Here is a 14,367-nt window from a genome sequence, read left to right as displayed (position 1 = left end):
GGGGTTGGGTTGACGGTTGGACTCAATGAGCTTGAGGCCTTCTCCAACCTTCAAAAATCCGCTGATTTTGGGTTTCTATGCCTTTCATGCTGCTGCTGCACAAGCATGGCAGTCAGAAAACCCCCATGCTGGTCTTTTTTCATGCAAAGCAGCGGGATCTGGCTCTGTCGCCTGCCGGGGGATGCGCCGTCTCTCGCAGGTCCGCTTATCGGGATGCCGCAGCTCCCGGCACTGCGGCATTTCGGCACCGTGCCATCCCTAATTGGCCCCTTTTTTTTCCTATTTTTAGCAGCGGTGCCTTAAATCGCTGCCTTCTCCGTAGAGCTTTGGGCAGTCCCTTCTCGCTCAGTGTGAACAGCAAGAGCAGTGATACGGCTTCATGTCAGGGGTTTACACAGGCGTGCAAGTCTGCCTACTTTTTTTTTCCTTCTCTTTTTTCCCTTCTCTTTTTTCCCTTCACTTTTTTCCCTTCTCTTTTTTCCCTTCACTTTTTTCCCTTCTCTTTTTTCCTTCTCTTTTTTCTCTTTTTCCTTCTTTTTCCTTCAGTTTTTTCTTCTTTTCTCCTTCTCTTTCTTCCCTTTTTTCCTCCCTTTTTTCCTTTTTTATTTCCTTCTCTTTTTTCCTTCTCTTCTTTCTCCCCTTCTCTCTCTTCCTCTTCTCCTTTCCCCTTTTTTCCACCTTCTCTTTTTCCATCTTCTTTTTTCCCCTTCTTTTTGCCCTCTTATTTCCCTCTTTTCCCCCCTTTCCTCTTATTTTTCTTTCTCCTTTTCCCCCCTCTTTTTCCCTTTCCCTTTTTTCCTCCTTCTCTTTTCTTCCTTCTCTTTTCCCCCTTTTCCCTCTTCTCTTTTCCTCCTTCCCTTTCCCCCTTCTATCTCTCCTTCTCTTTTCCCCTTCTCTCTTTTCCCTTTTTTCCTTCTCCTTTTTTCTTCTATTCCTCCCTTCTCTTTTATTCTCCCTTCCCTTTTTCCACCTTCTCATTTTGCCCTTCTCTTTTTCCCTTCTGTTTCCCCTTCCCCTTTTCATCTTTTTCCCTTCTCCTTTTTTCTTCTCATTTTTTCCTTTGCCTTTTTTCCCTTCTTTTCCCCTTCTCTTTTCCCCTTCTCCTTTTTTCCTTTCCTTCTCCTTTTCCCCTTCTTTTTCCTTCTCTGTTTTCCCCTTCTCCTTTTCCCCTTCTTTTTCCTTCTCTGTTTTCCCCTTCTCTTTCTCCTTTTGCTTTTCCCCTTCTATTTCCCCTTCTCTTCCCCCTTCCTTTTCCTTCTCCTTTTTCCCCTTCTCTTCTCTTCTTTTTTCCTTTTATTCTTCCTTCCTTTTTTCCCATCCCTTTTTCCACTTTATCTTTTTACCCTTCCCATTCTCCACTTTCTCTTTTTCCCTTCCCTTTTCCCCTTCTCTATTCCCCTTCCCTTTTTTCTCTCCTTCTCTTTTCCCTTCCCCTTTTTTCTTCCAATATTTTCTACTCTCTTTTTTTCCCTTCTTCTCCCTCTTCTCTTTTCCTCCTTCACTTTCCCCTTCTATCTCTCATTCTCTTTTCCCCTTCTCTTTTTCCCCTTTTCTTTTTCCTTCTTTTTTTCCCTTCTCCTTTTTTCTATTCCTCCCTTCTCTTTTATTCTCCTTTCCCTTTTTCCGCCTTCTCATTTTTCCCTTCTCTTTTCCCCTTCTCTATTTCCCCTTCCCCTTTTTATCTCTCCTTTTCTTTTCCCGTCCCCCTCTTTCTTCTCATTTTTTCCCTTTTCCTTTTTTCCCTTCTTTTCCCCTTCTCTACCCCTTCTCTTTTCCCCTTCTCCTTCTTTTCTTCTCTTTTTTCCCCTTCTTTTTCCCCTTCTCTTTTTGTCCTTCCTTTTCCTCCTTTTCCTCTTCTCTTTCCCCTTCTCTTTTCCTACATTTTCCCCCTTCACTTTTCCCCTTCTATCTCTCCTTCTCTTCCCCCTTCTTTTTCCTTCTCCTTTTTCTCCTTCTCCTTTTTTCTTCTATTCCTCCCTTCTCTTTTATTCTCCCTTCCCTTTTTCCCCCTTCTCATTTTTCCCTTCCCTTTTCCCCTTCTCTATTCCCCTTCCCTTTTTTATCTCTCCTTCTCATTTTTCCCTTCTCATTTTTCCCCTTCTGTATCCCCTTCTCTTTCCCCATTCTATTTCCCCTTCTCTTTTCTCCTTCTCTTTTCCTCTTCTCTCTTCCCCTGCTGTGTCCCCTTTTCTTTCCCCCATTTCCCCTTCTCTTCCCCCTTCTATTTCCCCTTCTCTTTCCCCCTTCCCTTTTCCCCTTCTCTATTTCCCCTTCCCCTTTTTATCTCTCCTTCTCATTTTTTCCCTTCTCATTTTTCCCCTTTTTCCCCTTCTATTTCCCCTTTTCCTCTTCTCTCTTCCCCTTCTCTTTTGTGTCCCCTTCTCTTCCCCCCTTCTATTTCCCCTTCTCTTTCTCCCTTCCATTTTCCCCTTCTCCTTCCACCTTCTCTTTTATTCCTCCTTCTCTTTTCCCCCTTCTCCTTCCTCCTTCTCCTTTCCCCGGCAAGCCAGTAAAATAATATCTTTACGCCTCATTATTCACACCAAAACGCAGTCTATTTTGCAGAAAATCTCTATCCCATAGTGCCAATTTAAAACTGTGGAAAATCTGTTATATTTATAGCAAAAACAGCCTGAACTCGTTCCAAGTTAATAGGCCAATAGCTGTGACTCGCCGGAATTAAATATCCCTTCCTTTAAATATAATTTCGACGACACATTACGGCCAATGGTAAAAGAATAACGTTTTTGCTGTAGGAAAACAGCAAAACCCCCTATTTTTCTACACATATCTTGACCGTAGTCCCTTCCAAATCAACCTATTTTATTCTATAAGTCTTTATTATTTTGGAATTAAATAACTACACCAACCAATTTATCGTATTGTTTTAGTGTGTGTGAACTTTAAGCTGCGACCGCGCAGATGGCAACTGAGGAAATGAGTCAAAAAGCAACAATTCAGTGGTGGGTTGTTTTTTTCCCCTGTAGATCTCTGTGGGTTGTCTTATGAGCATGAAATATATCGATTTTTTTTCTGCCTTCTGTTGAGGTGTGGTGGATTCAACTGCATTTAATTTCATTTAATTTAATTTTAAAATACTGCTGTATTTTCAGATATTACCTTATTTAAAAATACCACGGCATTATCGTGCAATCAGGTACGTGCCCGGTGCAGTTTTTGGGGGGCGATAACTCGCTTTTAACAAGAATTCAGTGCAATAACGATAATTTACTCCCATGCATCTTTTCTTTACGAGTCACAATTTCCTCACGACTCGTACACAGTTCGTACGAATAATTGCGCCGTGCTCTTTATTGGCTCCAAAATCATTAATTTTAACGCCGTGGCTTCACATTAGCAACGTTTAATTATTTCTTAACGAAGTAATGGTTTGAGCGAGGGAGTTGGGTTTTTTTTGGTGCCGGTTTCTTACAGCCCAGATGGCAGTTGTTAATCCATTCAAATTGCATTAATATTCGCGAACGCCAAAACAAGGGAATTGCGATATCGCAAATCCGCCTCTTTTTTTTTCTTGGATAATTGCACACCCATTAATCATTTGTACCTAGAAAATAGGAGTGAAAAGATGGAGCCATTAGAGGCAAGAAGGGTTTTGGGGGCTGTAGGATTGAGCGACAGTAGAAATTAATTTCTTTAAAAAAAACCAAACCCCAGTTTCCAGACTCTGCGACTGTGATATTGTAATTTTATATCTTCAAGATCTGACCCTCGCCCGAAACGCGTGGTTTTGAGTCCTTTATGTCACAAACCGGCGACTTTTCAGCCTCTGCGGTGGCTTGAGTCACCGCACTTAATGCTTAGCAATTTTTCCAGCCAGCTGGAAGTAAAAATGAAAAGAGAGTAGAAATGAAAAAAAAATAAAAATCTACCCTCGGTAGAGCGGGCAAAGCACCTTGGATACAATGGGAAATAATTTGGCGCACGTGGGATTTCACCGAGATCATTTCCTTGACCAAAACCACGTGCAATTATGAAATTTAGTTTTCTAAAGCCGCGTGGGGAAAAAAAATTATATATGTATCTGCTTCTCTGATTGTACACAACCTTGCTTTTCAGAGCGTATTTGAAGGCATTTCTCCGTCCTACTTTGGATGGTTTAGACACCTGCCCCCCCCCGAAAAGAAATAACCAACCCTTGTCCTTAAAACAGGAATTTCTGCAAAAACTGAGCCAAACGAGCGCAGAACTAGAAAATCTGAGGTCTAAAATGAGCCAAATTAATAATTTCATGTAATTTCAACATTGTCTCCGAAGGTCTTTCTAAAAAAAAACAAACCACCCCAATTAATAATCGCAGGTAATTTCAATATTGTCTCTAAAGGTGTTTCCGGTTTGCTGGTGGATTTGCAATGAAAAACTTCAATGTAAACCTATTTCCAACACCTATTTTAAATATATTTACATGGGTTTCTTCTCTTTTATCCCCCCCTTCATTTAGGTCTGTTATTTTCCTTACGATGGAAAGGCTGGTTGTCTATCTACTGGTTATTAGCACAGCTGTGAAGGCCATGATGTGTCCCAAACGCTGCATGTGCCAAAATCTCTCGCCGTCCTTCACCATCCTCTGCACGAAGACGGGGCTCCTCTTTGTGCCCCCCAGCATCGACAGGAGGACGGCCGAGCTAAGGCTAATGGATAATTTTATCACCACGCTTAGGAGAAAGGATTTCGCAAACATGACTAATCTGATCCATTTGACGCTGTCGAGGAATACAATAAGTCAAATCATGCCTTACGCATTTTTTGATCTCAAAGGCCTCCACGCCTTGCACTTGGATAGTAATAGGCTGACTTACATCAACGAGGATCATTTCAAAGGTTTAATTAACCTCCGGCATTTAATACTGAGTAACAACCAGTTAAGTTATATCTCGCCCGGGTCGTTGGATGACTTTATCGAGACGATCGAAGACCTGGATCTGTCCTACAACAACCTTGTTAATGTCCCTTGGGAAACCATCGCCAAGCTTTCCAACGTCAACACGGTCAGTTTGGACCATAACCTCATTGAGTTTGTGCCGGAGGGCATCTTCTCAAACCTTCACAAACTCGCCCGCTTAGACATGACCTCCAACAAGTTGAAAAAGATCCCTCCCGACCCTTTGTTTTCCCGAATTCCGGTGTACGCCAAGTCTAAAGGATCCCCCCTCTCGTCCCTGGTGCTCAGTTTCGGGGGGAATCCTTTGCACTGCAACTGCGAGCTGGTGTGGTTGAGACGTCTCACCAGGGAGGACGACCTGGAGACCTGCGCCTCGCCACCCGAATTGATGGGCAAATACTTCTGGTCTATCAAAGAGGAGGAATTTGTCTGTGAACCCCCGATGATAACGCACCGAACCCCAAAACTGACGGCGACCGAAGGCCAAAGCATCTCTTTGAAGTGCAAAGCCGTTGGCGATCCGGATCCCTACGTTCGCTGGATCTCGCCCGATGGGAAGTTGGTCTCTAACACCTCCAGGACGGTTTCTTACGAGAACGGTACTCTGGATATTTTGGTTACTTTTTTGACTGACAAGGGGACGTTTACCTGCATCGCGTCGAACGCGGCGGGAGAGTCAACGGCTCCCGTCGAGCTCCTCGTCGCTCCGTACCCCAACCTCGCCAACAGCACCAACTGTGACAAAGACGCGGAGCCCGGCGCCTCGGATATCCTCATATCTGCCAAGTCGAGCTTTCCGAACGAAACCAAGGCTCAGCAGGAGAAGGCGGTTGTGGTCGCCGAGTTGACGTCGTCCTCCGCTCTCATCCAGTGGCCTTCGCAGCATCACCTCCCCGGGATTCGAATGTACCAGATCCAGTACAACAGCTCAGCGGATGACATCCTCGTCTACAGGTAACCCGGCTCGCACGCCCGCGCTCAACCCTCGGTCACGGGAATTAAGAATAAAAACGATGTAGTTGATCATAATTTGACGTATTTCATGTAACGAGAGCGATGAGGGGATGAGGAGGCGATGGCTGCCTTAGACTCTGCTCGTTAAACTCCCTTCGTTGAGGAGCGGCGCTATTAAAACTAATAATACATCTGCTTCTCCACCGCCTCTTGAGGATCCCTAAACTCTTTACAGACGTAATTAAGTTTCACGGTCCGGTTTAATGGACCAAGGGAACCTGACGAGCGATATCTTAGTTGTTAGCATTTAAGGAAATCGAGATGGAGATTTTAGTTACCTTTTACGCTGGCTAAAAGGAATTATTTTACTTTAAAATATGAGGAAGAGAGGAAAAAATAAAATCAGGATTCCCAAAGTTGTGAGATGCCCAAAGCCGGATTCTGCCTATACAGACATGACCTTGCCGTGTTTTATTCCCATATTTGTCATTTTTCCTTCATTTTTCTCCACTTTTCCCGTGTCACAGGGACAAAACTCATTGGTATGAATTGGGCAGTGGACAGAAAATCTTAAATTATTTATTTTGTCTGGATTTTGCTGGAGTTTAATTGGTAAAATTTACTCTGCAATAATTATTTGATATTAAGTCTCAGCGGGCGGCACGTAAATTAAGTTTATGGCTGCTCCCTCATGCGGGGTGGTTGATTTTCTGATTATTTGCCTTTATAGACTTTTATGCCTTTCTGTTTATAGGTTTTTTTGTTTGTGGTTAAGTACAGGGGGGTCAGACGCCTTTGAATTGGGAGCTAGCACTTAATTCAGATTGAATTCCATTTTCAGCTTTAATATTTCATAGTCGTGCCCTTCGTAAGCGATGACAACGTCTCCAAACGGATGATTTTTCTGTAGTGTCATGCCATGGGTTGCATTAAAATTTGGAGGGGGATAAGTGACAAAAGGATGGTACTGAATAGCTTCAGAAATAGATCTGAAATTTTGGGTTGAAATACACCGTGGACGTAAACAGGAAAGGAATTTAGGGTAGCTTTTCTTCCGCTGGGATTCCTATTTCAAATCCCTCCCATTGCCAGAAAATACCAGAAGCGTGAATGAAAATTACATGAGGTCCTTGAAACAGACGTTTCGCTTTACGGCCACTCGGGATTTTCGGAAGTCTCATGTTCAAAAAAATGCCCATCCCCGGAGCTTCTCCCTGAGGAAGGATGCCATCCATCCTCCCGTTGCCATGGCTACGAGCTAGCGAGGAAGCAGGAGGACACGGGGAAGGTACCGAGGGTCTCTCGAGGGGGTGGGAAGATGCCTTGATGGTATCTGACAGGGATGGCGAGGAGCCGGCTGGAAGATGAAGCCTCATTTAATTGTCAGCTGCGAGGACATTTGTGACATCGGCATCTGAAAGAGCCGCAAAGTTGTGAAACGAAGGGAAACGCGAAGCGAAAATCTCTCGAGAGCTGTTTAATGGGATTTTTTCTTTCCCCCCCCATTTTTTTGGCCTTAAAAACTGGCTAAGTCGACTTGGCAGCCCTCGTACAATTGCGGCGATTCACAGAATCAGAGAATCACAGAATCGCTCGGTTGGAAAAGACCTCTGAGATCATCACGTCCAACCGCTCCTGTCTACCCCCTAAACCATATCCCTAAGTACCTTGTCTACCCGCTCCTTAAACACATCCAGGGATGGGGACTCCACCACCTCCCTGGGCAGCCTGTGCCAGCTTCTGACGACCCTCTCAGCAAAGAACTTCCTCCTTCTCTCTAACCTGAACCTCCCTTGGCACAGCTTGGTGCCGTTTCCCCTTGTTCTATCCCCCATCACCTGGGAGAAGAGACCAGCACCCGCCTCTCTACAAGCTCCCTTGAGGCAGTTGGAGGTGGTGATGAGGTCTCCCCTCAGCCTTCTCTTCTCCAGGCTAAACAAGCCCAGTTCCCTCAGCCGCTCCTCATCAGGCTTGTTCTCCAGAGCCCTCACCGTCCTTGTGGCTCTTCTCTGAACACGCTCCAGGATTCGGTCTCCAGGAGTTTAAACTTTGCAAATCCTCTTAAAGAGTAGCTCACGTGGTAGATCATTAATAAGTCTGTGAGGAGTTGAATCGAATAGCGCTGCTGCTTAAAGGTTTCGGTGCTAAAGATGAGCCACGTGGAAAAAATGAGGGAAAAAATATTACGTGTGCGTGCCCCTTTCTCAGTCCAGGTTGCTGTTAAATGAGAGGTAACAAAGCCATAAAATATTTGATGCTTCACATCGCAGAAGAGTGACTTTTGAAGAATACAATGTAGGAAAATGGGCCTCCCAAAGATGAAAATTTAGGCGTTCTCATTCAGTTCCAATGGTGAGTAAAAAATCAAATATAGAATTTTAACTCATCAAATATCAATTCCTCAGTCATCAAATATGGAGCCTTAAATCATAAAATATGGATCTTTAACGCATCAAATATCGATTCCTTAGTCATCAAATAGGGAGCCTGAAATCATAAAATACGGATCTTTGTATCATCAAATATAGATCATCAAATATAGATCCTCAAATCATCAAATATAGATCTTTAAATTATCAAATATAGAACTTTAACTCGTCAAATATCGATTTCTTAGTCATCAAATATGGAGCCTTAAATCATCAAATATAGATCTTTAAATGATCAAATATAGATCCTTAAATCATGAAATATAGATCCTCAAATCTTCAAATATAGATTCTTAAATCATCAAATATAGATCTTTAAATCATCAAATATCGATTCCTCAGTCATCAAATATGGATCCTTAAATCGTCAAATATGGATCTTTATATCATCAAATTTAGATCCTCAAATCATCAAATGCAGATCTTTAAATGATCAAATATGGATCTTTAACTCATCAAATATTGATTCCTTAGTCATCAAATATGGAGCCTTAAATCATGAAATACGGATCTTTAAACCGTCAAATTTAGATCCTCAAATCATCAAATCCAGATCCTGAAATCACTGAATATAGATCTTTAAATCATCAAATATAGATCCTTAAATCATGAAATACAGATCCTCAAATAAACAAATATTGATTCTTAAATCATCAAATATCGATTCCTTAATCATGAAATATGGATCCTTAAATCATCGAATATGGATCCTTAAATCATTGAATATGGATCCTTAAATCATCGAATATAGATCCTGAAATCCTTAAATATAGATCTTTAAATTATCAAATATAAATCTTCAAATCATCAAAAGTAGCTCCTTAAAGGAAGTTTTGCGCTAAAGCGAGAGGAATGGTAACTGGGTGGCAATTTCACAGTTGTGGTTATCCAAATTCCTTCAAGTAAAGCGATAAATGTTGCAGTGTTTGAAGTTAATTAATTAATTAAGCATTAATGCAGAAACAAGAGCTCCTGGATTTGTCTGCGGACCCTTTCACAGAATCATGAAGGTTGGAAGAGACCTCCAAGATCATCAAGTCCAAGGTCAACCCAACCCCACCATGGCCACCAAACCACGTCCCCAGGTGCCACATCCACACGATTCTCAAACACCTTCAGGGATGGGGACTCCATCACCACCCTGGGCAGAAACGCATGGAAGTGGCATTTGGGGACACGGTTTGGTGGCCATGGTGGGGTTGCGTTGACCTTGGACTTGATGATCCTGGAGATCTTCTCCAGCCTCAATGACTGGATGATTCTTGAACCCCTCCAGGGATGGTGACTCCACCACTGCCCTGGGCAGGAACGTGTGGATGTGGCATTTGGGGACATGGTTTGGTGGCCATGGTGGGGTTGCGTTGACCTTGGACTTGATGCTCTCTGAGGTCTTCTCCAACCTTAATGGTTCTATGAAGTCCAACATCAACCCAACCTCACCATGGCCACTAAACCATGTCCCAAAGTGCCACATCTACACATTTTTTGGTACCTCCACCACTGCCCTGGGCAGGAACGTGTGGATGTGGCATTTGGGGACATGGTTTGGTGGCCATGGTGGGGTTGGGTTTACATTGGATTTGATGGCCTTCAAGGTCTTCTCCAACCTCAATGACTGGATGATTCTTGAACCCCTCCAGGGATGGGGACTCCACCACTGCCCTGGGCAGCCCCTTCCAGTGCTTGACCCCTCTTGCACAGTCAAGACCCCTCTCAACCTCCCCAGTTCTGCTCAAGTATAAAAACACATCTCATGGAGGGCGTCTGTTGATGCAGGAAGACGTAAATAGATGTGTAGCGGCGTACCCAACGGTGACAACTCTTCGGTCCTACCAAAGGACTTTTATAGAAGGTGAAAAGCTCCCTTCTACCTCCGCTGCGCCGCGTGATTTATTTCTGGCAGGTGACAGCTTGGAAGAAATATTTAAGCGGCGCAAGGATGCATCAGAAACCTGTCACTTCCATCAAGTTGAGTGGTGCCACGGGAGGAGAGGTTGCTATGGCAACTTTGCTTTATCTTGCGAATTTAAGTTGCTCCTTGGGCTCCTTTATTTTTCCTCACCTTTGCGTTTCCTTCTCCCTCTGGGTGGGTATTTGGGGATAATTTGTTCATCTGTGCCCGTGCCAGGAGCCTATGGGGGTAAAGGGAGGGAGATGATGGCCTCAAGTTGCACCAGGGGAGGGTTAGGTTGGATTTTGGGAGCAATTTATTTACTGGGAGAGTGGTCAAGCACTGGAAGGGGCTGCCCAGGGCAGTGGTGGGATCACCATCCCTAGAGGGGTTCAAGAGTCATCGAATCATTGAGGCTGGAGAAGATGTCCAAGACCATCAAGGCCAAGGTCAACCCAACCCCACCATGGCAACCAAACCATGTCCCCAAATGCCACATCCACACATTTCTGCCCAGGGTAGCGGTGGAGTCCCCATCCCTGGAGGTGTCCAAAAACCGTGTGGATGTGGGACTTTGGGACATGGCTTGGTGGCCATGGTGGGGCTGGGTTGACGTTGATGACTTTGGAGGTCATCTCCAACCTCAATGATTCGATGACTCTTGAACCCCTCCATGGTTGGCGACTCCACCACCGCCCTGGGCAGCCCCTTCCAGTGCTTGACCACTCTCCCAGTAAGGAAATTCCTCCCAAAATCCAATTTAACCCTCCCCTGGCGCAACTTGAGGCCATTTCCCCAAAATCTGTGTGCTCCGTTGCTCTCTCCATGGCCAAATTCCACTCCCTCAATGTCCTTAGAGTGAGGGCCCCAAAACCAAACACAAGAGGCAGCCTCACCAGGCCCTCACTTGCACCCAGTTACTGCTCCCAGTTTGGGATACTGGTAGCACCTCACCACACCATTTCTCCCAGCGGCGAATATGGGATGGGAAATGGGAGTTGTGCTTCTCCGTTGTCTCAAACGAGCCGATATTCACTCCTCTCTTTCGCCGAAATGAAAACTTATCACACTGACCTGGACGGGGTTTAGGAAAATTGAAGGCGAGCATTTAGTTACGGAGCGAGGAAATTGCAGCTCCGGCAAAGAGGAGCAGGAGGAATCCAGGCTCAGTAAATTAAGGTGCAGGGAGCAATTTGTGGAAAGCATCAATATTGAAAAAGTAAGAAAGAGCCGTGGTTGTTTTCAGAAGAAAGGTCGGAAACCGTTGTCGTACAGCGGAGTACAGAGTAAATCAGGAAGCGTAACGGCCACTTTGTGCGGCTTTTCCTTCTCCGAGACAGAAATAAAACCCGTTTTAAATAAAGAAATCACAGTTTCTGTCCAATTTGGACACCGCGACGCTGTCATTTTAGTTTCACTGTCGTTCCTGCCCAGGTTTGTGGTGCTCGGGGAAGAGACATCAGCAGAACCGACCTCTCGATACTCAAATAGCAGCGATAAATATCAGACAATAATTAATTCTGGGGGAGAAACCAGGTTATTTTAGTGCTGCTTTGTGGCGATGCGCACACATTCGGGTGTATCTGTAGCTGAAAATGCATCTTTATTGCGTGCTGATCTACTTCAAACATCTCTTTATGCAAACTCCTTACGAAACGGGCTGGAAGCGCCCCCTATTTTGTCATCCATTTCTTCCTCAAAGAGCCAGCAAATGGAATAAAAAGCCCCATAATTCTGTATTTGGGAGCCAGGCTGGGTAAACTTCAATTTGTAGCACGGCTATAAGCAGCCAGTTATTAATTCTTCCTAACGATCTGATTCATGTCCTCGTCAACCAGGAGCCGGCTCTTGCAACATCAAAGGCAATCGCCTCCTAAGCATTGAGTTTAATCCTTCATAGCCAGCGATCATCTAACTTTAATTAGCTGCAACTACAAGCTATAAATGAGGAGATGAGCATTTAACAGCGAGGCTTCTCCACAGATAACCGGGAGACTACGTACGGCGTAAAAAAAAAGGTCCTCGTTTTCGCCACTGCGAGAAGAAACTCGGAGCGCGGAGGCATTCGCTCCGCTTTTAATTTGGAGTAAGGAGTCGCCTTGTTGAAAGGGCAGAGCTGTCACTCTCGGGGAGAAGGCGATGTAGCGCCAGATCAATATAGCTGCGGTCGCAGCTGGGGCGTGAAAAGCAGTTGGAATGAGCCACGCTACGTCTGCTCAGCAATCCTTAAATTAGTTCAGCGCAGCGCGATGGGGAGCCTCGGGACCGGGCTGGATTTCCAAATTTAAAGGGTTTGGGAGCTCCTTGTGGGTCGGGAAACTTTGTGTTTCTGGATAAATGACTGGGGGAACTGGGGTGGGGGGGGGAGTTCAACTGGAGAAGAGGAGACTGAATGGGACCTTATCGCCCTCTACTTCTCCCAAAAAACAAGCGATGGGATGAGAGGAAACAGCCTCAAGTTGCACCACAGGAGGGTTAAGATTGGATTCTGGGGGGAATTTCTTTACTGGAAGAGAGGACAAGCACTGGAAGGAGCTGCCCAGGGCAGTGGTGGAGTCCTCATCGCCTGGAGGGGTTCAAAAAACGCGTGGATGTGGCATTTGGGGACATGGTTTGGTGGCTATGGTGGGGTTGGGTTGACAGTTGAAATGCATGATCTTGGAGTGCTTCTCCAACCATAATTAAATCCATTATTTTGACTTGTATCAGCCATGGTGTGGCCAGCAGAACCAGTCCAGGATCCTTCCCTTGTGCTGGGCACTGGTGAAGCTGCTCCTCGAATCTTGGGTTCAATTTTGGGGTCCTTCACCCTGAGAAGGACATTAAGGGGTGGACAGAGAAGGGCAACAGAGTTGAGGAGGGGTCTGGAGGACACAAATTTCGAGGTTAGGTTGGATTTGGGGAGGAATTTCTTTACTGAGAGAGCAGTTGAGCACTGGAAGGGGCTGGCCCGGGCAGGGGGAGCAGTTGAGCACGGGAAGGGGCTGCCCAGGGCAGTGGTGGAGTCACCATCCCTGGAGGGGTCCAAAAAACGCGTGGATGTGGCACTTGGGGACATGGTTTAGGTGGCCATGGTGGGGTTGGGTTGACAGTTGGATTTGATGATCTTGGAGGGCTTCTCCAACCTTAATAATTCAATAAATCCATGATTTTTGGCTTGTACCAGCACTGGTGTGGCCAGCAGCACCAGTCCAGGATCCTTCCCTTGTGCTGGGCACTGGTGAGGCTGCTCCTCGAATCCTGGGGTCAATTTTGGGGTCTCTCACCCTAAGAAGGACACTGAGGAGCTGGAACGTGGTCATGGGGAGCGCAACAGAGCTGGGGAGGGGTCTGGAGGACACAAATTTTGGGGTTAGGTTGGATTTTGGGAGGAATTTCTTTACTGGAAGAGTGGTCAAGAATTGGAAGGGGGAGCCCAGGGCAGTGGTGGAGTCCCCATGGCTGAAGTGGTTCAAGAATCATCAAATCATTGAGGATGGAGAAGATCTTTGAGTCCAACCATCAACCCACCACCACCACGGCCACCAAACTATGTCCCAAAGTGCCACCTCCACCCATTTTTTGGACCCCTCCATGGATGTGGACTCCAATTCCCTGGGCACAAACGCATGGACGTGGCACTTTGGGACAAGATTTGGTGGCCACGGTGGGGTTGGGTTGACCTTGGACTTGATGACCTTGGAGATCTTCTCCAACCTCAATGATTGGATGATTTCTCAACTGCAGTGGGCTCTGGTTGAATGAGAATTTTATCTGAATTTAGCCACTATTTGCTCATTTAGAGCATTTTAGAAATAAAGGCTGTTTTCCACTGCAGAAGCTGACGCTCCAGAAAACCACGCAGAGGTTAATGAATGACACGGCCGTAGGCAGCTTCTGAGCTGTCCTCACTCATTTGTAGAGGTTTCCTTGAAATTTCCGAAATATGCCAAAATAGCTCCCCTTTCCCGCGAGCCGTATCTGCGAATAACTGCTTCGCCAGGGAAGACTCCTTCTCTTCTCCTTATTCCCGGAGCTGAAAACAGCCTCGTAGTACCAGAAAAGCGGATAAAAATCAAATAGAAATTTGGGTTTTTTTCAGTATTTGTACAAATTATTTGCACAGGGGATCGGAAAGGTCTTTGCAACTATAAAAGGGGTTCAAGAGTAGCTGGGCTTGCTGTCACAGAATCCCAGAATATCAGGAGCTGGAA

At 45.4% G+C, this 14,367-nt stretch overlaps 1 protein-coding gene across 1 annotated transcript; it reads left to right on the top strand.

The window, feature by feature from the left end:
• Positions 1-4,472: 4,472 nt before the first annotated feature.
• Positions 4,473-5,858, top strand: LOC104533321 (leucine-rich repeat and fibronectin type III domain-containing protein 1-like protein). Its single transcript, XM_010180851.1, has one exon. The coding sequence runs from the start codon at positions 4,479-4,481 to the stop codon at positions 5,856-5,858; it is 1,380 nt and encodes a 459-aa protein (XP_010179153.1). The 5' UTR covers positions 4,473-4,478.
• The last annotated feature ends 8,509 nt before the right edge of the window (positions 5,859-14,367 follow it).

The sequence above is a fragment of the Mesitornis unicolor genome, unplaced genomic scaffold (assembly GCF_000695765.1).
Source record: "Mesitornis unicolor isolate BGI_N332 unplaced genomic scaffold, ASM69576v1 scaffold6103, whole genome shotgun sequence".
NCBI lineage: Eukaryota > Metazoa > Chordata > Aves > Mesitornithiformes > Mesitornithidae > Mesitornis > Mesitornis unicolor.
Note: the sequence above shows the minus strand (reverse complement) of the source record. Positions and strands in the feature narration are given on the sequence as shown.